The sequence below is a fragment of the Theobroma umbraticum genome, unplaced genomic scaffold (assembly GCF_002168275.2).
Source record: "Theobroma umbraticum cultivar Fairchild unplaced genomic scaffold, ASM216827v3 scaffold_51.0, whole genome shotgun sequence".
In the NCBI taxonomy this organism is placed as follows: Eukaryota; Viridiplantae; Streptophyta; class Magnoliopsida; order Malvales; family Malvaceae; genus Theobroma; species Theobroma umbraticum.
Genome location: NW_018397260.1, coordinates 6,781,408 through 6,804,421, shown reverse-complemented (window position 1 = coordinate 6,804,421; position 23,014 = coordinate 6,781,408). Strand labels below are relative to the sequence as shown.

Below are 23,014 nucleotides of genomic sequence, written 5' to 3'. Positions count from 1 at the left end.
GAAAAGAAAAGAGATGGGAAAAACCCTTATTAATTAGTATTAGTAAAAAAATCTAACACAAAGCAATATTATTTACTACATAAAAAATTTTAAGGTGAATTTGACCTTGGGTTATTGGGTCATTTATTAAAAGCTATAATTTGGATGGCAAATAATAAAAATGCCAGCTGGATTTAGTATATTTATGTTAAGTTCAACTTTTTTTTCAAATTACTTCAGCCATAAATTAGTGTACAATCTAATTAATTATAATGCCAAACTAGGTATTACAGAAGGTAATTTCCATCTTTGGTTGGCAACTCTATTTTTGCCTATATTATTTATGACGAAATTATCACTAAAAGCTAATGGAAAGAGTGGGAAAACCAAAAGAAAAAGCTCATTTATATATTTATAATGTAATTTCTTGATTTTGACTTTATTCCATGATCCTTGTTTCTTTAACGATAACCTACCGCAGGAAAAGTTCTAAAAGTCAAAGAATGGCGACCGCTTCAAGTGGTGTAGGCAAATAGGACTAGGGCTACAGCAGACGGACCCATTAAGCAATTTTGGGAACGTATACTTTATGATTCCATTCAGCTCTCCAAGAAATTATGGAAAATCCAACCAGGGCTCTGCTCCAAAGGTTGCAAGATTTATGGAAATCAGTGCTCTTGAGTTGAATCATTCACCATGTTTAAGGTTATGTACGGTAAGAATGATTTAAAAAGGAAAAGGACGGGGAGACCTTTTAATCTAATGATTTATGCACTCACCAACCTATTTGTAGAGTGAATAATAATGCTATTAACAACAGTAAAAATGACACAAACTTAGCTTATATACATAATTGTTTAGCCAACCCAGCTTATTATGAATCACACAAATTCTTTCATTAAGCTTGAATGCTTTTTTTGGTATTCTGTGACTTGCTGAGACCTTCAGAAAAATAAAGTAGCAGATTTGAACAGAGTACAGCATTAACTATGAACATAGAAAGGAAAACATGAAGCTTAAAATGTTGGGCACCCATCAACTGATATGCCCTTTGCAGTGGGGCAACCTGCTAAATCACAGTGTTCAGGAATATAATCAGGACTAGAACCCCACCAATTCAAACTCTTATTCTCCAAGCCTAGTGCAAAGTAAAGCAGGACTGTCATGAAGGCTACTCCCGCATCCAGTGCTGCTGATAGAATGTAGTTATACCTCTGCCACCATTGCTTTCGATACCTGAAGACGAAGAAATTGAAGATGGTACCAACCAAAATCCAGGAAGTATAGTTCAATGGTGATGCTGGAGGCATGCTACCAGTTGCACCCAAAAGTACTGGTAGATTGATAAGGGGAATCCAAGACTGACTAGGAAATGTCTTGTGCAAAAGCCATACCACAACTGGTCCCAAAAGTCCTCCTAGGAAGAACCAGTTAAGTGTTGAGTATTGTCCAAGAGAGCCAAAAATTCGCTTAGGTCCAACCAGACCCCATATAACAGATGCATCAAAGAAGACTCTATCACCGGGGCATGTCCAAGGACTATTTTTTGGAAGAAGATCTTTGTGGCATATGTTATCAACAGAAGTTAAAAGCCACCAGGCCACGCCAAGGTTAACTGTTCCTGCTAAAACGGTCCCGATGAACTGGTGTGCAAATGCAACAATTGAAAAATGTAAGAGAATTAGAAGCAGGAAAATAAAGATCTGTTAGTTCTAAGAAAACGAAACAATTATAGAGAGAATATGTTATAATACCTGAACCAGGAACATTGATCTTGGAGGGATTTTCATGTAATGACCGAGCTTGAAATCACTAAGAAAAGCAACTGCCTGAGCCATGCTTATGTACCCATAGGTCTTAAAACAGACATTGGTTATTGGTTCTCCAGGCAATATTGCCCCCATTATATACTCTGTAATGATATTTAGCCCTGGTGTCTGCAGGGAGAGAATAAAAACTTTTGCATTTAGGAATCTTAAAGTTACTATAAAAGTCAAATAAATGGAAATTTAAAATATTTTATCTCTATTGATAACCAAAATTTATCTTAAAGAACCTGATTTGTCGTGGCTGTTATGATGCTGATAGGCAGGGTGAAGACGAAGGCGAGTGCAGCAGCAAATAACAGTCCCCACCAAGGCATCTGGACATCCTTGTTAAGGAAGATGCAGAGTGCAAGGCCAACAACAATTGAGCCGAGAAGAAGCAAATAGAACCACCATGAAGGTATGTCCCTGTAATTTCTCATCAACCTAGTGTGTATATCGGCCTTTTCCCTGGAAGAAGCTCGGTATCTACTATAAATTTCCCTGTAATTAACACGATCCTCTTTACTTAAGATGCAGCTTCAGTAGATGTTCAGTGATTAACTGAAAGTCTTGGAGAGTGCAATAAGAACAGTGAATTTTTCCTTCTGAATTAGTACAAAGGAATTACCTTCCATAGAACAAGGCCACATGACTTACTGTGGACGCAATGGTGGCAAACCCAAATCCATAGGTGAGAGCGAAGAAAGTGCTCAGATGGATCCTCCCTAACTTCTCGTATTCTGGCAGATCTAGCTCGAACTTCTCATTAACAATCTGTGTAATGTTATACAACTGACCTTGTGAAGTAAACAAGTCCGCTGAAAATATCGGGAAAGTTTTGGCATTGTACAGGTTCAGGCCCCAGTAAGATATTGGCATCGCAAAATAAATTATCAAGGCATATCCTATGAAGACATTTACAATGGCAAAGAAGGGCGAAACGAGAGGGCTAAACAAGAAGGAGGCAACTGTTGTCCAGTCGAGAGTAAAGGCCCCTATGCCGAGACCACTCAGGCCTGACCCGATTTGATGGGCAGTTACTGAATGGGGGAAAGCCAAACAGACCAAGGAGATGCTTTGCAATGTGTTGAAAAGGTACCCAGGGACGATGTACCAGCAAAAGCTACAAACTAGTGCGATCACGAAGAATTTCGCTCGTGAAATGCGGCGCTTGCCATCATTTTCTTCCTTTTCATGCAGCGTCCTGAAAAATCAGCAGCAGAATTCATCACGGGCGCCAATTAATCTATCTAAGGTCTATATTTGATTTGGAACTCTCACTAAGCCTATTCGGTATTGATGATTTTTTTTTTGGATAAAATACTTTTATTTTTAATTTTTAATCATAATTTAACGTAAGTTTATTAATTTTTTAATTTTTTATCTAAATAAAATATATTAATATGTTTTAACTTGAGTTAAATTATACTAAAATCATCTTAAAAGTGAGTTGTTTTAGGTATCTATTAAAATAATGTCACATTATAATTTTTATTAAACATGTTATTAGTATTACCTTATTTGATAACTCATTGATCAATTTTTTATGAAAATTTTTGACAAACACTATATAGTCAAAAAATTGTCAAAAAAGATTTTGACATTATTAAATTAAAAAGATAAAAAATTTATTGACAAACGATTTCTATCAATAAAGGATCTTTTTTAATTATTCACTGGCGAAAGTATCCATTGATAACTTAGAATGATTTTCAAGGGATATTGTCTACAGATAGCCAATGGGAAAATAAGTTACAAAAATACTTTCAGTTAACCAATTTGCATAAGTTGGTAGACTTAAGTTTTTTCTAAAATTAAGATTGTATATATATATATATATATATGTATTTAAGTATTTAGTTTATTAATTCATGTATTATCTTCCTACTTAAAGAATAAGATTCGAATACTCCTTCTCACAATTATATATATATATATATATATAAGATAGATAAAAATGACTAAAAATACTTAATTATATAATAATTAATATGATGGATAATCAGCCAGCCAGCATATAAATGTGAAATACATACAAAAATATGTATCAAATTCATTATTCATTTGAGAAAATTGAAAACTATTCATAAATTACTTTTAGAATTAGAATAACGCACTAGATTTCAGGATCCTTGGTGATACTTTTTGCATTAAAATTTATCAGGTAAGGTACGGGTTGTTGAAGAAGCCAATTAAACACAGATATTTTTCTAGTACTTTCATGTGATATGTCGTTTCAGAGGTGGAGCCTCTTTATGTGATGTGGGGTCATGGCACTCTCAAAATTTAATTTTTTTTACATATTATATAATTTTTTAAAATTTTTAAATAAATTTTCTTAATAACCTCTCAAAATAATGTTATATTTAATAATTAATACAAACAAAGAATAACAAATTAAATAATTTCATATCTGTGACTCCATTTTAATGTTGTTTTTATTTTTTTAATTTATTTTATTATTTTTATTTCTATTTTATTTACTCATATATTTTAAATTTCTATAGATTTTTTTTTCATAAATTTCTATAAACCATCAATCATATTCTTTTTCTTTTTTTATTATATCATATGTGAATTTTATCTTATACTTGTCTTGTTCTTTTTTTTTTTGTTATGTAGATTTTATTTTTATATTTTAATCTTTAAAAATAATAAAATTATTATATAATTCTAATATAAATTGTAGTATAGAATTTCATCAATATATCATTTTTGATTTAAAATAACCAATGCATTCTAATATATATTGTAAAATTTAAATAACAAGGATATATATATAAATTGATAGAATGAAATAATTGTATTTCTTTCAATATAATTTTATTTATTATACATTTTAAAAGGCTCTCAAAATATTTTTTATTTAATAATTATTTTTATTCTTCAAATTGTTTTATAAAATTAGAATCATTATTAGGGCTGAGCATCGGTTGATTTCGATTTCGGGAGGAATCAAAACTGATTGAAACAGAATTTCCTTACGACAGACCGAGATCGACCAGTCGTAAGGAAAAATCGATCAATCGAAACCGACTTCGATTTCATCGTTTCGTCGGTTGGAGGGTGGATGGGCTTGACTTGAGCTTGAGCTTGAACAAAGGGAAGATGGCAGCAATTGCAAGTTTGCAAGATATGATCGGTGACTGGCGAGGAGGACAACACGGCAACAAGGGGCCAACGACGCCATTGATGAGGATCAAGGAAGAAGCCAATAAGGTTTTTAGGGTTTTAAAGGGAAAAAATGGGTTAATTTTATGAGTGAATACAACAATTGAGAAAGAGAAAGAAGACAAAAGGAGATTAAAGGGCTAAAATGAAAATTTCACCCCTCCCTCGTTTTTCATACGACTCGGGTGGGAGGTAGTGTGGCTGGTACTGAACTGTCAAACACTCAAACGACAATTAACGCGACTTTCAAAGTAGCACCAAATAATCGAGCCGACTATGACCGTCGGCGTTGGTTTCGGTCGGTTGCACGGTTGTAATCAATTAATGCACTCTCCTAGTCATTGTAGTTAGCATATTGTTCGTCAAGCCCAACAAATATATTCTAAACTAATATGTTAAGTCTATCAAATTTAAAAAAATATAAAAATGAGTCTAGTAATCCAAACTCATTAAGTTTTAACATAAATCTAAGTTTATCATAAATATTATATCTTAACAGTTAACCAATATACTATAATAAATATTATATCTCAATAGTTTAACCGATAACCCAATCTTGTTAATTAGCAATTTAAGAGTAAATAGAAAATAAGAGAGAGCTAGAGCATACAAGGTAAAGAGATAATTCGTTTGAATTTGAAAAATTATTTTCTTTTCTACTCTTGTACACAAAAAGTGAGAGACACTCTTTTCATAATTCCATTCAGTCATATATATATATATATATATACACCCATCATCATTATTAATGTATATTTTTTTACATGTTTAATATTTAATAATTTTATTATCTTTTAATAAGTGATAATTGAATTTATATAAAATTTTTTGATTATTTAATGTTTCTTTTTATTTAGCCCTTTTTTAAAAAATGCTCTAACTCTACTCCTTTGTCGTTTCAAATGGATAACAAATATTGGGATAAGACCAAAGAGCTTGAATTACCTGAATAGAGAAATTTGAACAAGAGTAGAGGGCCACCACATATGCGCCGGCTCGACCACGTACTTCCGCAGGAGCCCCGCCCAGCCATATCCCATCACCTGCGCTAGACAAATCACACCATATACCGATGAACCTGAGCATATATAACTTACCAGAAACAAGAATAACCAAACCCAAAACCAACTGCGCTTAGTGATAGCATTGCTATCGACACTTTGCAAAGGAAAGATGGTTCATTTCCTCTTTGTTTTTCATTTTTAAAACATTACACAACATCAAAACGAGGGTTAATTTAAACCTGAGAACTTCTTATTCCGTAGTCTCAGACTTTTCTTTTAAAACTGTTACTGTACCTTATTAACATACATGTATAGTAGAGTAAACGAACCTGTGTAGTAATGATAAGAAGCCAACTAGCCAAGAAAGAGATGCTCCTCCCATAAAAAGCCTTGATAATGGTAACAATAGCAACGGCGTAAACAGTACCGCTCCCGAATGCACTCCCAGCATTAGCAAATATCGTAATCAAAACATGCTCCTTCATGTTAAAGGGTCCCGGGTTGAGCGAGAATTGCCTGGAACCAAACCCAGGTATTGGAAACTTAGTCGTAGGAAGAACAGAAGCCATGAACCGTCCGATGGGGAGAGTTGCCACTTGGACAGTGATTTGGGTGATGACGAGTGGCTCCGAACGGTAGCCGAAGAACTGGTTGAGGAAGGAAAGAAGCAAACAAGAGGAAAGACCCAAGAACCACATCCGAAAAGTCCATACTGGGAGTGAAGGCTCATCGGTGTTGGGCACTGTTAGACGAACTTCTTCTATCGGTGAGAGCTCGCTCTCGTCTATTTCAGGCTCCACTTTGGGTTTCTTATCTAGCTTTGTTGATGCATCTAATTCCACAGTTCCCATTGAGAGAATCCAAAGAAAAGATAAAACTAAGTAGCCTTTGAGAGACTGCTTGCTGCTGCGGCTTTGTTTAGCACATCGATGCCACTTTTTATTCCAGAGGAGGGAGAATGTTTTGCTGCTATTTTTTGTTTTGGGTGTTTATTATATCATTTTTGGGGGTCAACTTCTTCGACATCGGCCGGGCAAGGTCCGTAGTCTTACCTTTTTTGAACGGTGATTTCTATATCATGAGAGTTGTACGTTGTTTACTTCAATAAAAATTGCTTGCAATGGCACTAATTCGTTAATTCAAAGGTTCAACATCAGCTTGAAAATAAATTAAAGATGATTACCAAAAGAGAGGTCAGCAAATGAAGTGTCTCTGCTTGTTACTATATAGCATACATGTAATCATGGGAGATGAGATAATTAATCAAATAACTGTTCATGGATGTAGCTTTACGCTGTAAGACTACGTGTGCACATTCCATACAGTACAGATACTGCATTTGACAAAACGGCCTAAGATTCCAAAATTCCATAGTTTACAAATACTTAGGAAAAGGTTAGAGATTAATATAGAAACCTATATATATCATCGGCCAGCATTATTCGGCTCAAGGAATGTCTAAATATGGTCAATTTGTTTCCATTGTTTTTTTCTGAATATATGAGATCATCTGATCATTAATCCATTTTTGGACTTTGTACTAACCGTTAAGATTGTTGCATATTTCGCTATAAATTTCAATTTCTCTTTCATGGTTTGTATGCTCATTATATTTTACAGACAGAATTTAAAATTCACCGGTTTGGATTGAAACTTCGAATTATACAATTGAATAATTTCAAAGGGAATAATACAAAATGCATGTCATTGTTTGAGAATGAAAAGAGATGCTACCTATTTTATGCTATAAAAATATTAAATATGGTTTTTCATAGAAATTAAGCTAGGTATATTGCTTAAAAGAGCTTTTGAACTATTTAAGAAAATTCAAATAAACCCTTATTCTTTCATTAAGTTTAATTAAGTCTTTATATTTTTATTTTGAATTAAATAAATTCTTACGACAAATAATTGATTAAATATTATTAGTTAAAATATCACTTGTTATTTTATATTTATATAGTATTGATGTGAAGGGTAAAAAAAAATCATATGATTATGTTATCATGTCACATTAGTATCCCATATTGTCATCAATTATGATATATCAACATGCTATATCATTATCAATTATGACATGTTAGTATGCTATATTAGTGTTATATGACATAAAATGACAAATGATATTTTTATTAAGTCACTCATTAGTTATAAGAGTTTATTTCACTTAAAATAAAAATATAAAGATTTTATTAGCTTAAAACAAAAATATAAGAGTTTAATTGAATGCAATAAAAGTATAAAGATTTATTTAAATTTTTTGAACAATTTAAGGATTTTTTTAGATATTATGCCATTAAAAAAAGACTATAAAATCGCTGCCTATTAGATTTTATTTTTTACATTTTTTTAATGTAGTTGACCTTCCCAATAATGATAAAAGAAATTTTTTTTGTTCTTTAAAATTATGATAAATAAATTGACATTTAATAACTCCAACTTGTGATGAAAACAAAAATAAAAGACAACAATCAGTAAAAATAAAAAATCCAAAAAATACATTAAAAATAATCATGCTTCCTTTACCCCAAGACAAGAAGCACAAATCCAGTTACTATTGGGCTAGGCCTAGTAAGTTTAGGCTTCAGCCGGAACTAATTTCAGATCTTAGTGGGCTAGGGATGATTGGTCTCGTTCGGCCTAATACTGGGCTAAAGTTAGTCGTTTAGGCTTCTTCCCCAAACTAATTTCCATAATGGGCTAGTCTTGGTTGATCTCAAAAGATGTCGTCAAAATCCAATTACCAACCACTGTCGTTTTAAAATGATTACGTGGCAGTTGAGCAAGTGACGTTAACGTTACACCGCGAAACCAAACCAACCCATTTCATCGACCTACAGCATCCGGCACTTCTATAATATCAACATAACCAAGCAACAGTCTCAGTCTCCACCAACCCACTCGCAAACATTCCGATTGTTTTTTTCTTTGTTTTTTAATTTTCCAACCAAAACGCAAAAGTTTCTCTGTTGGATTCGCTTGGATTTCAGAAATAATGGTAATGGCAATCAGCCTTCGCAGGCTCTCTTCCTCCATCAAATCTCCAATCAGACCTCTCTTCAATGGCAGCTCCATAAAGTTCATGGTCCGAAATCTGAACCTTTTTGTTTCGTTGTTTCTTCTGTTAAATTTCAGATTTTCATTTTAGTTTTGTTTGTGCAGTCGACAGCTGCGGCTGAGAAAGAGAAAGCCCGTGCTAACGTAAGCCTTCTTTTCAAAGAAACACTTTAGATCTTTGATTCTGAATTCTAATTTATGCTTATAGAAAAAAAATGTATTTGGTTTTTGCAGTGGATACATCAGTTGAATGCTCCGCTTGAGGAGATCGATCCTGAAATTGCTGACATTATCGAACTCGAGAAAGCTAGGCAATGGAAGGTACTTGGTTGGAATGCTAAATATTTCTGATTTTAGTTTTGTGATCAATGGTTCTTTGATCCATTGGAAATGAATGGAGTAATCTGTGAAATGTGTTCATTTTAGATAACATAGTTATTGGCTAATTGAAAGATCAAACTTGTTTTTCCAATGTGTAATAGGGACTGGAACTTATTCCTTCAGAGAATTTCACGTCCGTCTCAGTGATGCAAGCAGTTGGCTCTGTAATGACCAATAAATACAGTGAAGGATATCCTGGTGCTAGATACTATGGAGGCAATGAGTATGACAATCTGCCTCTTTTTTTCTTTTACTATGTTCAATTTTTGTCTGCCTAATATTAATGGCCCTATATTTCCTATTGTACATGGTTTTGCAATCAATGTGAAAGTGATTGATATTTTGTTGGCAAATTGAATTGGGAAATAAAATACGCCCTACTTGGTATCAGGTTTTTTGGTACAAATTGTTACTAGGGTGAATGTTTAATGTTTTGACACTTGTTTGATCAGGTATATCGACATGGCTGAGTCATTGTGTCAGAAGCGTGCGCTTGAGGCTTTTGGGTTGGATCCTGCAAAGTGGGGAGGTGAATGAATTATGCATGCCATTTATATTTGGGCTAAGGTTATGTTTTGGGACCTGCATGGTGAAATGTTATGACAATGTCATGGATTAGATATTTGTTGGCTGTTTATTTGTTTCAGTTTTCAAAGTATATAGAGCTAACTGCATGCTTATGTAAATGTCAACTTACCTTTCATCTTTAGTTGTAGTTCTGTTTCCATTTCCATTCTGAGCATGTTAAGGGTTTTGCATACTGAATACTTGTTTTGTTTATATCAGCATACAACTTACCATGTATCTGCCTCATTATTGCAGTCAATGTGCAGTCACTATCTGGATCCCCTGCTAACTTTCAAGTTTACACAGCATTATTGAAACCTCACGAGAGAATTATGGCACTTGATCTACCACATGGTGGGCATCTTTCACATGGTTATCAGGTGCTTATAGAATTTTTTCAGTCATGATTTTTTTTTGCTGAATTAGGATATATTTTGTCCGCTCACGGTAACTAAAATTCTAGTTTTTAATTTTTGATCTTCCTTTTTTTTTCCTAAAAGGAATATCCGGTTATGCTAGCTACCTATAAGATTCTTAGGAAAGTGTAACATTACTCTTAAGGCCATTAAACTGGAGCTTATAGTTTGTGAAACTCAAGTTTTCACTTTCTCTTTGCATCATGCAGACTGATACTAAGAAGATATCTGCTGTGTCCATATTCTTTGAGACAATGCCATATAGATTGAATGAGAGTACAGGTTATATCGATTATGATCAGGTAATTCTTCAATTCTATCTTAGCAAAGATGCTAGTTTTTCTTTCTTTTTTTTTTTTTTTGAAGAAACAAAAGATTTGCATTTTGAGTATTCTACTCATAGGTAATTTACATGGTAATACAAAACCAGGCATGTGATTTTGATCACTGTTTCTTTTGCTTTAACAATCCTTTTAGATTCATGTCAGGAACATTCTGTGAATATTCGTTACATGCTGTATCTTTTGTGCATATTTTGACAACAAGGGACATGACTATCTTAATACTTTAAAATTTTCAATTGATTTGTTTGAAGCTTTCAAATTGTTTGGAACTTGCATATATCTCACAAATCAAATTCTAGAGCAGAGTGGACAATAAAGATCTTTTCTGTGCGGATTAAGTGGAAAGGCCCTTGCACACTTTTTAAATTCATCAAAGTATGTTGTTGGAAATTTTACTTGATTGTCTCTTTAAAAGGTGTGATTTAAAGAATAAATATGTTTGCAGTTGGAGAAAAGTGCTGTGCTTTTCAGACCAAAACTTATAGTTGCTGGTGCCAGTGCTTATGCTCGCCTTTATGACTATGCGCGTATCCGCAAGGTAAGCTCCTTTGTGCTTGACTCACTATCAAAAACTCTTGTCATATATCAGTGAATATTTTGACTCAACATTGAGAAACTAAGAGACTCAAATTTTGACATATTTACAGGTTTGTGACAAGCAGAAAGCAATTCTGTTGGCTGACATGGCACATATTAGTGGGTTGGTTGCTGCAGGTGTAATTCCATCTCCTTTTGAATATGCAGATGTTGTGACAACCACAACACACAAGTCACTTCGTGGTCCACGTGGTGCAATGATCTTCTTCAGGAAGGGAGTGAAAGAGATCAACAAAAAAGGGCAAGAGGTGAGTATAAAATATGGTTCAAGTTAGTATTGGTAATTTTTTCCCTTTCTCTCTCTCTCTCTCTCTCTCTCTATAATGTTGGATGAAAGAAAAAGAGAAGGAAAGAGTGAGTCCAAAATGAATGCAGATATGGCTTACCTTGAGTATCACTTTTGTAGTAACATTCTCATATTGTTTCTGGTTTGAAACTCTAAAGTGTAATGTAGGAAGAGGAATTTATCCAATGTCTTGGGTTCTATCCTACAGGTGATATATGATTTTGAAGATAAAATTAATCAAGCTGTCTTTCCTGGACTTCAAGGTGGTCCACACAATCACACTATAACCGGCTTAGCAGTTGCGTTGAAGCAGGTATTTTTTTTATAAAAAGTTGTGTTTATGCGAACAAAATACTTGGTCAGGCAATACAATTTTTAGATCCAAGTTAGCCAAGAGTATGTAAATTTCTCAAGTTTGAAATATATGATTATAGGTCAGAACACCCGAATACAAGGCTTACCAAGAGAAAGTTCTCAGTAATTGCTCAAAATTTGCTCAGGTATACTGAATGATCTCCTGTTGATGGAAGTTCATTACTTGGCGTATGTAAATTCATTTCTTTTCCATTATAAACAACATTATCTTATCTCCTCTGAGTGATTTAACTATGGTAGTTACAATTCCAAGTTTCCTTTTTATGCAGAGGTTGCTAGAAAAGGGGTATGAACTAGTGTCTGGTGGAACAGAAAATCATCTAGTCTTGGTCAATTTGAGAAACAAGGTACAAGGTTTGCTCCTTTCAGACTGTTTTTATGGAAAATTCTTTTACCTTCTATGTGATCAAGAGAATTCTGTTGGAATAATTGTATAGGAACTAATGCAATAGGTCTACAAACTTTTCACCCTTTTACTAACCAGAACTCTGTAGATAGGACTCCACCAATGTTTTATAACAATTTACTTGGTAATTAAAGTCTATAGCATGATAAAAAGAGTAAATTCCTTGTTTCTTAATGCTATCCAACAGGGTATTGATGGCTCAAGAGTTGAGAAGGTAATGGAATCAGTTCATATCGCAGCCAATAAAAACACTGTTCCAGGGGATGTGTCTGCTATGGTTCCTGGTGGCATCCGTATGGGTATGGACCTTCTCCTTTGATCATCAACCATCTGCTGGTTAATTTGGTCATTTGTTAGGTCCTTCAGTTTTTTGAATCCTGTGGTTTCTTGTGATTCAGGAACCCCAGCTCTCACATCTAGGGGTTTTATTGAGGAAGACTTTGAGAAGGTAGCTGACTTCTTTGATGCGGCTGTCAAGTTGGCCCTGAAAATCAAGGCTGAGACAAAAGGTATTTTCCTCTGCTTCATCATTTAGCTATGCATCAATACCTCTATATATTGTAATATGACGTGAGTGCATTTAGCCACCTAGAACGTGTGCTGACAGCATTTCGTTTCAATTATGATTAATTCAGGAACAAAGTTGAAGGACTTTGTAGAGACCTTGCAGTCAGATGTGAACATTCAATCTGAGATCGCAAAGCTCAGACAAGAAGTTGAGGAGTATGCCAAACAATTTCCAACTATCGGTTTTGAGAAAGAAACAATGAAATACAAGGACTAAAGGGGACTCTTTTATATGCAAGGTTTGTCAGCTCTATAGAACTGTGTAATTTAGATAATTTTTCATATTAGTTGCACAAAATGATTTTTGGAGGAACACTGTCTCTGAGAACCTCTTACAATGCCAAAATATGCAGACTGTATCTAGTATCTCGAGTGTCAAAGATTCTGAACATGTGGATAAACCTATTGATATGGTGTTGTAATACAGAGACATCTGATGTCTACTTCTGTGTTTAGATTTGAAATATGTTTATGCCATTAATCAGATTTGTTCTTTTCAACACCCGATTGAGCATGCTGCTTTCGTTGTGACTTGTTTATGAAAGGTGAAGCTTTTATCCGGTTTTGTTCGATACTCATGGCCGTGTATGGCTTTGTGATCTGCTGATGCATAGGATACAGATCTCCACTATCAAATCTAAAAAGTTCATAGAAAAAATATTTATTCTTGTTTGCTACTGTGCTTTATGTTATACAGTTTTAATTACCTTTACCTCTATTGCAGATGCATTTGTTCCAAAACCATGAAGCCTGCCTCAAGTTCTTGCTGTCAACTGAAGGGCATAAATTAGGGATAAAAGGCTTAGCATCAACAATACAAGGAGCATATTGTTGTTTCATCCATGAGATCAAGATGAAATTCTTTGAAGTTTTTCGTTTTGAAGCGTAAATCTATACTCGGTTTTAAGTGCTTCTTTCTCATATTAGCAAAATTGCTTGAACTTGTTTTCCCTTTGGTAATATCCAATAAAATTTAAATGATCTGCGAAATTTAACAAGAGCGAAGTGTCAAGTAAATTGAGTTACATTTTCATATTATAAAGAGGAGCTTAGGCTGTGAAACCACAAAGACAATTTTGTAAATCGTGATTCCTCCGTTCCAAATTAAAAGCTATTAAGGTTTACTTTATAACGAATAAAATATTTAATGGATATTTGAGTCCTCTGTTCAATTTATTTGTGCACAACCATTCAATTGTCTAACCTTTTCAAAGAAAAAAAATATCCTAATTGTCTAACCATGCAGAGGATTCCATTTACATGTTCTAAATTGAACCCAGAAAAAGCATTTCAATAAAATATTTCAATTTTAAATAAAATAGATAAGACACTTTTCAAGAATTTATAAATTCGAATTTTAAAGTGATATAGTCCATTAAATATTTCAGAAAAATAAATAAAATAATTTATTCTCATGACAAGAGGATTTTGAAAAATTTATAAATTTGAATATTATATATCCTATTAAATTTATTTTTTAGAAAGAGTGTTTAAAACAAAGGTAAAAAATCCCAAAAAAGAAAAAGAGCAGGAAGATTTTTTTTTTTTAAAGATTATCGTTAAGATTCATTGGGGTTGACCATGATTGACCAGAAAAGATGGACTATTATGAGTTCAGAGTTCACGTCCACTATTTGCCTATCGCTCTTCTTTTCTCAGACAAATAGGAATAAGGATAACGTAACAGTTGATGTACTACAACTCTTATAACATTAGAATGCTGCATTCAAAGCACTTTTATTATCCTTCCACCTTTCTTGAATGGCTTCTTTGCCTTCTTTTGCCGGCAGTGGCAGTCTCAAGCTCGAACCAGACTCCAGAAAGCACTCCCCGGCTTCTCTTTCCACGGATAAGGTATTCTTCAATGTCTTTCCTCAACTATTCTTTTTGCTCTATGCAGTTCCATGTAACTGAATTAACGAATTCCATGTCTTTCTTAGCCACTGATAATGGGTTCTTCCTAATTTTGTAAGATATGGGATTTCCTTTTACTTACAACTGCGGCAAGAGGGTTTGTCCATGCAGAATATCTGATACCTTGACTACTTATCACTCTTCATCATGCCAAAATTTGGCTTGTTAATTGATTTTTCCATGTTCAGCGTAATTTAGCAAGAATTGTGCTGTGTTCTATTATATTTGTTGATTCTAAGCTGCATATTGATTCTCAGAGTCCGAGCATTTCTTATCCAAGAACTCACAAGTTCACCCACTTAGATGGCAAGTCAGAATCAGTTGGGTCTATGGACTTCCAAGAAGCACTCTCCAGGATAAAAGATGGTTCAAGGATTGAAACATCTTACTATGTCCCCCTCTTGCAAGAATGCATTGACAGGAATTCACTTTCGGGAGCACAAAATTTACATTCTCATATCATAAAGACCGGAACTCATGAAGATTTGTTTGTCCTGACATTCCTTGTCAATGTTTATGCCAAATGTGGAGCCATGGAAAATGCTCGAAAAGTCTTTACCAGTTTACCTAGAAAAAATGTTGTTGCATGGACGACCTTGATGACGGGCTATGTTCATAATGATCAACCAGATGCTGCCATCTATGTTTTCCAACAGATGCTGGAATTTGGGTCTTATCCGACAAATTATACTTTAGGAAGTGCTTTGACTGCATGTTCTGCACTGAATTTTCTTGAATTGGCGAAGCAAATCCATGCCTACAGTATTAAATACCAGATTGACCATGATACAAGTGTTGGGAACTCCCTTTGTAGCTTATACTCGAAATGTGCCAGCTTGAATTCTGCTATTAAAGCCTTTCAAAAGATTGGGAGAAGGAATGTAATTTCATGGACTATTATGGTTTCTGCTTGTGGAGATAATGCTAGAGCTGCAAAGGGACTGAGATTCTTCACTGAGATGCTTGCTGAAAATGTTGAACCTAATGAGTTCACTTTGACCAGTGCCTTGAGCATGTGCTGTACAATGCAATCTTTGAGAGTAGGGGCACAAGTTCATTGTTTAAGCATTAAGCTTGGCTATGGATCAAACCTCCGCATAAAGAATTCTATAATGTATTTGTATCTCAAACGTGGCTGGTTTAGAGAAGCACAGCAATTGTTCAATGGCATGGAAGACATGAGCTTGGTTACAATGAATTCAATGATTGCAGGCTATGGTGAAATGATGGATCTTGCAAAGGATGATCTATCAGCCTACCATAATGGAAACGAGGCTCTCAACATTTTCTCCAAATTGAATAACTCCAGTTTCAAACCTGATCTATTTACCTTCTCTAGTGTTTTAACTATATGTAGCAAGATGGTGGCCTTAGAACAAGGGGAACAAATCCATGCTCAGACCCTTAAAACTGGGTATTTGTCAGATGTGATTGTGGGAACGGCACTAGTTAATATGTACAATAAATGTGGAAGCATTGAAAGAGCAAGCAGAGCTTTTCTGGAGATGTCTGCTAGAACATTGATATCATGGACTTCTATGATTAATGCTTTTACACAGAATGGACAGACTCAGCAAGCACTGCAGCTTTTTGAGGATATGAGACTGGCAGGAGTCAGACCAAATCAGGTAACTTTTGTAGGTGTTTTATCGGCTTGTGGCCATGCCGGAAGGGTAGATGAAGCGCTCGGATATCTTGAGATGATGCAGAAAGACTATAAAATCAGACCTGTTATGGACCATTACACATGCCTAATTGACATGTTTGTGAGGTTGAGGAGGTTAGATGAAGCTTTTGATTTAATCAGGAAGATGGATTTTCAGCCAAATGAGTTTATATGGTCACTCTTGCTTGCAGGATGCAAAAGACATGGCAAAACTGAATTGGGATTCTTTGCTGCTGAAAAGTTACTTGAGCTCAAGCCAAAAGATTCTGAGACTTACCTCTTGCTGTTGAATATGTACCAGTCTGCAGAGAGATGGGACGATGTTTCCAAAGTGAGAGCATTGATGGAGGAGAAGAGACTTGAAAAGTTAATGGATTGGAGCTGGATCAGCACTAAGGACAAGGTTTATGCATTCAAATCCGATGAGAGGCAAACTTATGGGACTGAGATGCATGAATTGTTGGATGAATTGCTTGACAAAGCAAATGGTCTTCTTGGATATGAATCACTTGAAAGTTTTGACTTCGTTGATGAAGAGGATGAGGAACGAGCATTCTCTTCCACTGTTCAACATAGTGAAAAGCTGGCTGCTGCATTTGGCCTGTTGAATATACCAGGTGCTGCGCCTATACGAATTATCAAGAACATTAGCATGTGCGGGGGTTGCCATAATTTTATGAAGGCCATCTCTTCACTGAATGCTAGGGAAATCATCATTCGGGATCGCAAGCAGCTCCATAAATTTGTTAACGGGCAGTGTTCATGTGGGGATTATGGTGGTTTACTTTGATGACTAAAGGCAGGTTCCCAACAATTCCTTTTTCCCAATTTTCTAAAGTTGAAACATTTCATACAAATTATTTTCTCCGTGATATTCATGAATAATTGAAAGGCTCTATAAATATTGACATTGATAGTTCATTCGATTAGGTTATCGAAACTGCATGAAACGAACTGTGCTTGATTTCTTTTAGCCAAGCTATGCTTTAGCAGCAACTCTATGTCAATGCTCTAATTAGGCCTCCCAGAGCATTGGCTTAAAAGATGAAGTTCATGCCTCAGATAAAACCATGGCGGAAAGTTTTCTAGTTGAGAGATTGCTCAATTCCTTGACAAATTCTGGAATTATAATCCTCAGATTTTGCCATCCTGTGGCTGAAATGACACCGACAATGTTAAATAAGGTCCTTAAGCGGCAAAAAAGCAAGGGCATTAGAAAGAGTGGAGCACTTCAACATAAACAGACAAGGGATCATCATGCATCGAAGTTCAAAAGAAAATCCTTGACTGAATGGAAATGCTTGGTGGAGTACTAGAGCTGTGAAATTGGATGATTCTGCTTAAAAAATAAATAAAGCCAACGACAAGTCATCAACAACTATCTATTCTTCATATGATCTCATTGAAAGTCAAGTACTTGCACTCACATGATTACAATATATAGCACATTACCTAAGGAGACAAATTATGGATTAAGATAAAGAGAGCTTTACAAACGCTAACCATAGAAAAACGTAGAAATAAATACTACATTTTCCTATTTCTCTTCAGGGAAGGAGAGGAGTTGCGGGAAGAATATAATGTGGGGTTAGGTAAGCCGTAATGTTGACCTCAAGGTTGTATCGCCTAAGCATATGTAAAAAGTATCAAAATACAGGCAATTTTACAGGATAAAAAATCAACGCCTTTTACTCTTAGATTTGGTGATCCTTGATTTGCTTGATTCGTTAGGTGGTTTCCATATGATATCCTCAAGGTTGCTACAAAATGTCTTGTAAAACTGTGAGACAAAAATGCATTGTTTATGTCAGAATCCAAAAATGAAAGAAAACAGGAGCCTGAAGAGAGAGAGAGAGAAGGGGTGCAGGGAAGAGAGATACTATGTTCAAGAGGGCAAAGTCTGGAGGGAAGGCTGGAAGGCTATCCCAAGAAACCATGTCAACCAAAGAATCCAAGAAGCAGATTACATGGAACATACAAACTTGATATGTGACTCACAAGGTAACTAACCTTTAGGTATTCTCCAGCATCACCAGCCGCTTTTTGAATATCAACCATCAAAAATGTGGGAGCAACCTCAAAAACCTTCAAGCCGAAGAATAATCAGACGGAGAAAGGAAGAAAATAAGATTAAATTTAAACGCTGATCTGGAATTCAACAGAGTTGAGGATGAAAACCTACTTCGAGGATAACTGAAAAATGAGAAGTCTTGTTAGCTGAAAGACCTTCAACTCTCATCTGAAAAATGAACATATAATCAACAGTTTAGATGACAATGGAAATACTATGGGCAAGATTATTCTCCAGTCAAGTTGACGAAATAACTTGTAAAAGAAGAGAAACTCATTTAGCACTAAAACTGCAGCAAAATAGCTATTAAATTGAAACAAAGCACGGAATCTGTTAAAAGCAATGGCTAAATGGCCTGAGTGGTCTACCTTATAATTGCGAATGTGTGTCTTATAGCCCATTGATTGTGCAACAACTTCCATGCTAGACAGAACAACCCTTGCTGGCTTCTGTGAAACAAAGCGTGTCTGATACTTCATGGAGTCCTGTCAGGGAGGATAACACATTCAAATAGCTTAATATTAGAAGGAAAAAAACATACATTGGACTGCCTCATAGAAACATATCCTGAAGGCAAGATATAGAGAAATTGCGATACAAGATTTCCTTATATGACTGCCAGGTGAAACTAAAGCTCATAAATAGATAGCTTTAGGCATCAAAAAGCATAGAAAACCCCAGCAATTTTTAGAGCATGCTGTTTGGTTAAAAAACATTAAAGCACATATTCTTTCAAAAACTGGTCGACAGAGGTAGGACTGCATATAAACAATTTATTAAAGAATTCTACCTGTCCACGGTCAAAAAGCGTTGCAAGGTTCAAGCCTTGAGAAAGAATGATCAAGTCAAATGCATTAAGAATCAATGGACCCATATCCTCATTTCCGGATTGCTCATTACCCCTTTCTTCCTACAGTACATTATCAAGAATAGAGAGTTAGATATTAATCACAATGATGCTTTCATACAAACAAACCCAATTTAGACACACCTAAGACGACTTTATGTTATTTATTGGAAAATCAAAATTATACTTTTACAGCATATTTAACAAATTCAAGCTTTTAAATACCTTATTGACCTCTGGATCATCAAAAACAGCGTTTACATCATCCAAGTTAATATCTTCATACTCAAGAAGTCTGACAGGAACATAGCCCTTCTTAAACCACTCATCACTCCTGATTTGCTTAATTGTAATACGCTGTACAGAAAGGAGAGAGATTCCTTACAATCAAGCAGAAACAGAAACCATATTGAAACCATTATTTAATTTTATAGAAACACCTCTATCAAATAAAAGGAATACCATATAGAGGTAGGAACCGGTGCACTAGTTTCAAATATGAGACCAGAATCCTTCATGGTTGCACTGAGTATAAGTTATGCAAAGTAAAGAGTCAACGCAATGCATATAGAAAACATGTCTTTATGATGGTCTGCATAAGGGTTATCAGAACAACAAGTGCCAAATATATAATGGCTCCTTTTAAGCCATCAAAAGGTGATGATATTCTTGGGGTTCATTAGGTTGCATACTTTTAATTTAACTTCTAGTATATTAGGTTGAACATTTCTGTTTTAGTGTGCATTCCAGGATACTTAGAATCATTTCATCATATACCTTGAATCCACTCCATCAGTTTCTATGGACTCATTACTAATGCAGCTCAAAGACTTCAGCTTGTTGGCCAACAAGTACTTACAGTTTGAGGATTTGGGTCTAGAATTCTATGAATCAAGGATTTTGCTCCCACAGGAAACCAAGAAGGGCAAGAAAATTCTGCTCTCTCAATCTGCAGGTTAAAAACAAAAACACCAGTTACGCAATACTGATAATTTCAAAATGCAAGCTTTTTTTTTCGGTCCATTTTCAAGTTTTTTGGCAAATAAGTCATGAATTCAGAAGGATAAACACAATAACCATAAACTAGTAGACTATGACAAAAGTTCATACCTTACTGTATAGCGTGGTGAGATCAAGCTCATCAAATGGAAGATAACCTGCCATCAAAACATAAAGGATGACCCCACAAGACCAAACATCTGCCACAGCACCATCATATCCCTTGTGACTGAGAACCTATAACAAAAATGAAATTATTAATTTAAGAAACATTGCAACAGCACAAAACAAACCATCAAAGTATGGTATATTCAACTCAAAAACTATGATTACCTCTGGTGCCACATAGTTAGGAGTCCCACATGTTGTCCGCAGGAGGCTAACTCCCTAAACATACGTCATAAAAAAACAACCCGTGTGATTATACTTCTGTCAATCTACATTAATGTCAAGGGAGGAAGGCAAAAAAGAGAAGTTCACTCTTCACTTAATTTCTTACTTGTTCAAGCAACGCACTAAGGCCAAAATCTGAAATCTTCAAATTTCCTTGGGAATCAAGTAAAAGATTTTCAGGCTGTACAATAGAAGCAAACAATCGATCAGAATTTGATGAAACCGAGGAAAGTAAAATTACATTCCAGATAGTAACAAAAAGAACACCTTCAAATCTCTGTGGTAGACTCCCTTGCTGTGGCAATATTCCACACCATCAATGAGCTGTTGGAAGTATCTTCTAGCTTCTGCTTCACTAAGACGACCATTATGAACCTACATGATTACCACCCACCTTTGATAATCACGAAAAACAAAAATCCAATAATACAACCAAAATTGGATCTTTTTAAATCATACTTACTATTTTATCAAACAATTCACCACCCGTAATGAACTCCAAGATAATATAAATCTTAGTTCGACTTGCTATGACCTGAGAAATCAAACATTACACTGTTAAAAACAAGCCAAACCACAAAATCTGAAATTTAATACTCTAAATACTAAATTACTTGCCTCGTGCAAACGAACAACGTAAGGATGTCTAACAAGCTTCATTATAGATATCTCCCTTTTGATCTGCATTAATAAACATAAGAAAGACAAAACTCATGATTAACTTGAAAACGAATTCATAATTTTAAATCGTACTAATGCTTAATTATTAGAACGGATAACTAAGACTACAATCTAAGCAATGAAAATTTATCAACTTCACCTCAGTTCAGTAAAAATACATAAAAAAGAAAATTAAAAAACTAGTCTTTCTAATAAATTGAAGAACTTTCTCATAAAATTACCGAAATTTCATGTCAATAACAAAAAAAAAAAAGGTGGAAATTTGACCTGATCGACCATCTTGTGTTTGATAATGGTGCCGCGATCGAGGACTTTCATGGCAACACTTTCGCCAGTCTCCGTGTTTTGAGCGAACTTAACCTTCGCGAAGGTTCCTTCTCCGATTGTCCTTCCAATCTCATACTTCCCTACTTTCCTCACCACCATCGCTAATTTTCTCCCAATTCTTTCCCCCTTAGCATTCCACTTTCTCTCTCACCAATCAGAGAGGTAACAGAAAAGATAAAGGAAGGAGTTTTAAGGTGCAGCAGCCAGCAACCAAAGCTTAAGCAAAGCGCTAGTAGGAAGCTTTAAGCTTAGAAATAGTTACAGTATTAGACACGAAAAGTAGATTCTGAAGAAGAGAAATCTCCAGGAAAAAAGAAAAGAAAATTAAGGCTTGTAATAAGAGGGAAAGGATTTAGGTTTTGTGGGGATGATATAGTGCAGACCACAGCTTTCTTTCATGGTTGGTGACAGTTCACGAATTAGCCTCAATTTTTTGACTTTCCGTTTTCATTTTTTTTTTGTCCTGAAAATATTTTCTACCATAAATAGAAACTCCATTTCCTGGTTGATAAATCAGGGAATTTTCCATTCAAAATTCTATTTTTTAATGCATTAATTTTGGTAAAATCTTACCAAAATATGAATACGTTATACATGCACATACTTATACGATCTGTTCTTACTAATTATCACGTCCATGTTTCCAATTTATCTTGTCTAATTTAATTTAAAACTTTATTTATTTATAAATTAATAATTCATCAATTTTAAATTTACTCGTGTTTTATTATTTAAAAGTAAGTATAAATTTTAAAAGGATTGAATAACTAGTTTGATTTTTAACTAACCAATTTTTTTTTAAATTTTTTTGGGTTTAACATTCTAACAATAAAATTGAGCACTAAAAAAAATGTTTTTCATTTATATGTTGATGAATTGAAAAGCATAAAACCAAAATTTCAAATGTTTGATAACAGATAGGAACTATTAAATATCAAAAGGAAAATAAACATATCTGTTACGATTATTATATTATAACAATAACCATTATATAAAATATTATAGAGTCTTTTGTTGTGCTTAAATAAACACAAATTATAAAATGGGTGAATTCCAAAAACCCCCTTACAATATATTGAAATTCCAAATATCCCCCCTCTAATTTTAAATATGACATCTTTCCCTCCCCCTTGGTATCTTGTTCTGTTAGTCAAACCG

General features: G+C 34.6%; 4 protein-coding genes across 4 annotated transcripts; 2 read left to right on the top strand and 2 right to left on the bottom strand.

Annotated features, from left to right (window-relative positions):
- Positions 1 to 995: 995 nt before the first annotated feature.
- On the bottom strand, positions 996 to 6,813 carry LOC110416266 (oligopeptide transporter 4-like). The gene is made up of 6 exons (XM_021428211.1): positions 6,292 to 6,813; positions 5,904 to 6,001; positions 2,416 to 2,991; positions 2,036 to 2,288; positions 1,734 to 1,916; positions 996 to 1,622 (listed from the first exon to the last, which is right to left on the bottom strand). Exons 1-6 carry the CDS (start codon positions 6,811 to 6,813, stop codon positions 996 to 998), a joined length of 2,259 nt encoding a protein of 752 aa, XP_021283886.1.
- A 1,991-nt stretch (positions 6,814 to 8,804) lies between these two features.
- LOC110416269 (serine hydroxymethyltransferase 2, mitochondrial) lies at positions 8,805 to 13,956 on the top strand. Its single transcript, XM_021428213.2, has 16 exons — positions 8,805 to 9,047; positions 9,125 to 9,163; positions 9,254 to 9,340; positions 9,502 to 9,623; positions 9,853 to 9,929; positions 10,223 to 10,347; positions 10,593 to 10,685; positions 11,173 to 11,265; positions 11,375 to 11,572; positions 11,819 to 11,923; positions 12,045 to 12,110; positions 12,255 to 12,332; positions 12,579 to 12,690; positions 12,790 to 12,900; positions 13,027 to 13,197; positions 13,683 to 13,956. Exons 1-15 carry the CDS (start codon positions 8,958 to 8,960, stop codon positions 13,173 to 13,175), a joined length of 1,545 nt encoding a protein of 514 aa, XP_021283888.1. The 5' UTR covers positions 8,805 to 8,957; the 3' UTR covers positions 13,176 to 13,197; positions 13,683 to 13,956.
- A 620-nt stretch (positions 13,957 to 14,576) lies between these two features.
- LOC110416263 (putative pentatricopeptide repeat-containing protein At5g52630) lies at positions 14,577 to 17,851 on the top strand. The gene is made up of 2 exons (XM_021428207.1): positions 14,577 to 14,812; positions 15,130 to 17,851. Exons 1-2 carry the CDS (start codon positions 14,720 to 14,722, stop codon positions 17,326 to 17,328), a joined length of 2,292 nt encoding a protein of 763 aa, XP_021283882.1. The 5' UTR covers positions 14,577 to 14,719; the 3' UTR covers positions 17,329 to 17,851.
- Positions 17,852 to 17,904: 53 nt separating this feature from the next.
- On the bottom strand, positions 17,905 to 22,294 carry CIPK8 (CBL-interacting protein kinase 8). Its single transcript, XM_021428216.1, has 14 exons — positions 21,797 to 22,294; positions 21,467 to 21,529; positions 21,312 to 21,383; positions 21,116 to 21,223; positions 20,955 to 21,029; positions 20,789 to 20,842; positions 20,567 to 20,692; positions 20,316 to 20,405; positions 19,682 to 19,813; positions 19,400 to 19,519; positions 18,978 to 19,094; positions 18,721 to 18,777; positions 18,549 to 18,623; positions 17,905 to 18,318 (listed from the first exon to the last, which is right to left on the bottom strand). The coding sequence occupies exons 1-14, from the start codon at positions 21,953 to 21,955 to the stop codon at positions 18,217 to 18,219; spliced, it is 1,350 nt and encodes a 449-aa protein (XP_021283891.1). The 5' UTR covers positions 21,956 to 22,294; the 3' UTR covers positions 17,905 to 18,216.
- Between the last annotated feature and the right edge of the window lie 720 nt (positions 22,295 to 23,014).

Bases quoted from the DNA above. Each gene is read 5' to 3' on its own strand.
- LOC110416263 (XM_021428207.1), top strand. From the start codon at position 14,720: ATGGCTTCTTTGCCTTCTTTTGCCGGCAGTGGCAGTCTCAAGCTCGAA. The intron at 14,813-15,129 runs GTATTCTTCAAT...ATTGATTCTCAG, and splicing joins CTTCTCTTTCCACGGATAAG to AGTCCGAGCATTTCTTATCC.
- LOC110416266 (XM_021428211.1), bottom strand. From the start codon at position 6,813: ATGGGAACTGTGGAATTAGATGCATCAACAAAGCTAGATAAGAAACCC. The intron at 2,992-5,903 runs GTAATTCAAGCT...CTGATTTTTCAG, and splicing joins GTTCAAATTTCTCTATTCAG to GACGCTGCATGAAAAGGAAG. The intron at 2,289-2,415 runs GTAATTCCTTTG...TGTTAATTACAG, and splicing joins GTGGCCTTGTTCTATGGAAG to GGAAATTTATAGTAGATACC.
- CIPK8 (XM_021428216.1), bottom strand. From the start codon at position 21,955: ATGGTGGTGAGGAAAGTAGGGAAGTATGAGATTGGAAGGACAATCGGA. The intron at 19,814-20,315 runs GTAAGTACTTGT...CTTTCTGTACAG, and splicing joins TAGACCCAAATCCTCAAACT to CGTATTACAATTAAGCAAAT. The intron at 18,624-18,720 runs GTAGGTTTTCAT...TTCGGCTTGAAG, and splicing joins ATTTTTCAGTTATCCTCGAA to GTTTTTGAGGTTGCTCCCAC.
- LOC110416269 (XM_021428213.2), top strand. From the start codon at position 8,958: ATGGTAATGGCAATCAGCCTTCGCAGGCTCTCTTCCTCCATCAAATCT. The intron at 9,164-9,253 runs GTAAGCCTTCTT...TGGTTTTTGCAG, and splicing joins AAGAGAAAGCCCGTGCTAAC to TGGATACATCAGTTGAATGC. The intron at 11,924-12,044 runs GTATTTTTTTTA...ATATGATTATAG, and splicing joins TAGCAGTTGCGTTGAAGCAG to GTCAGAACACCCGAATACAA.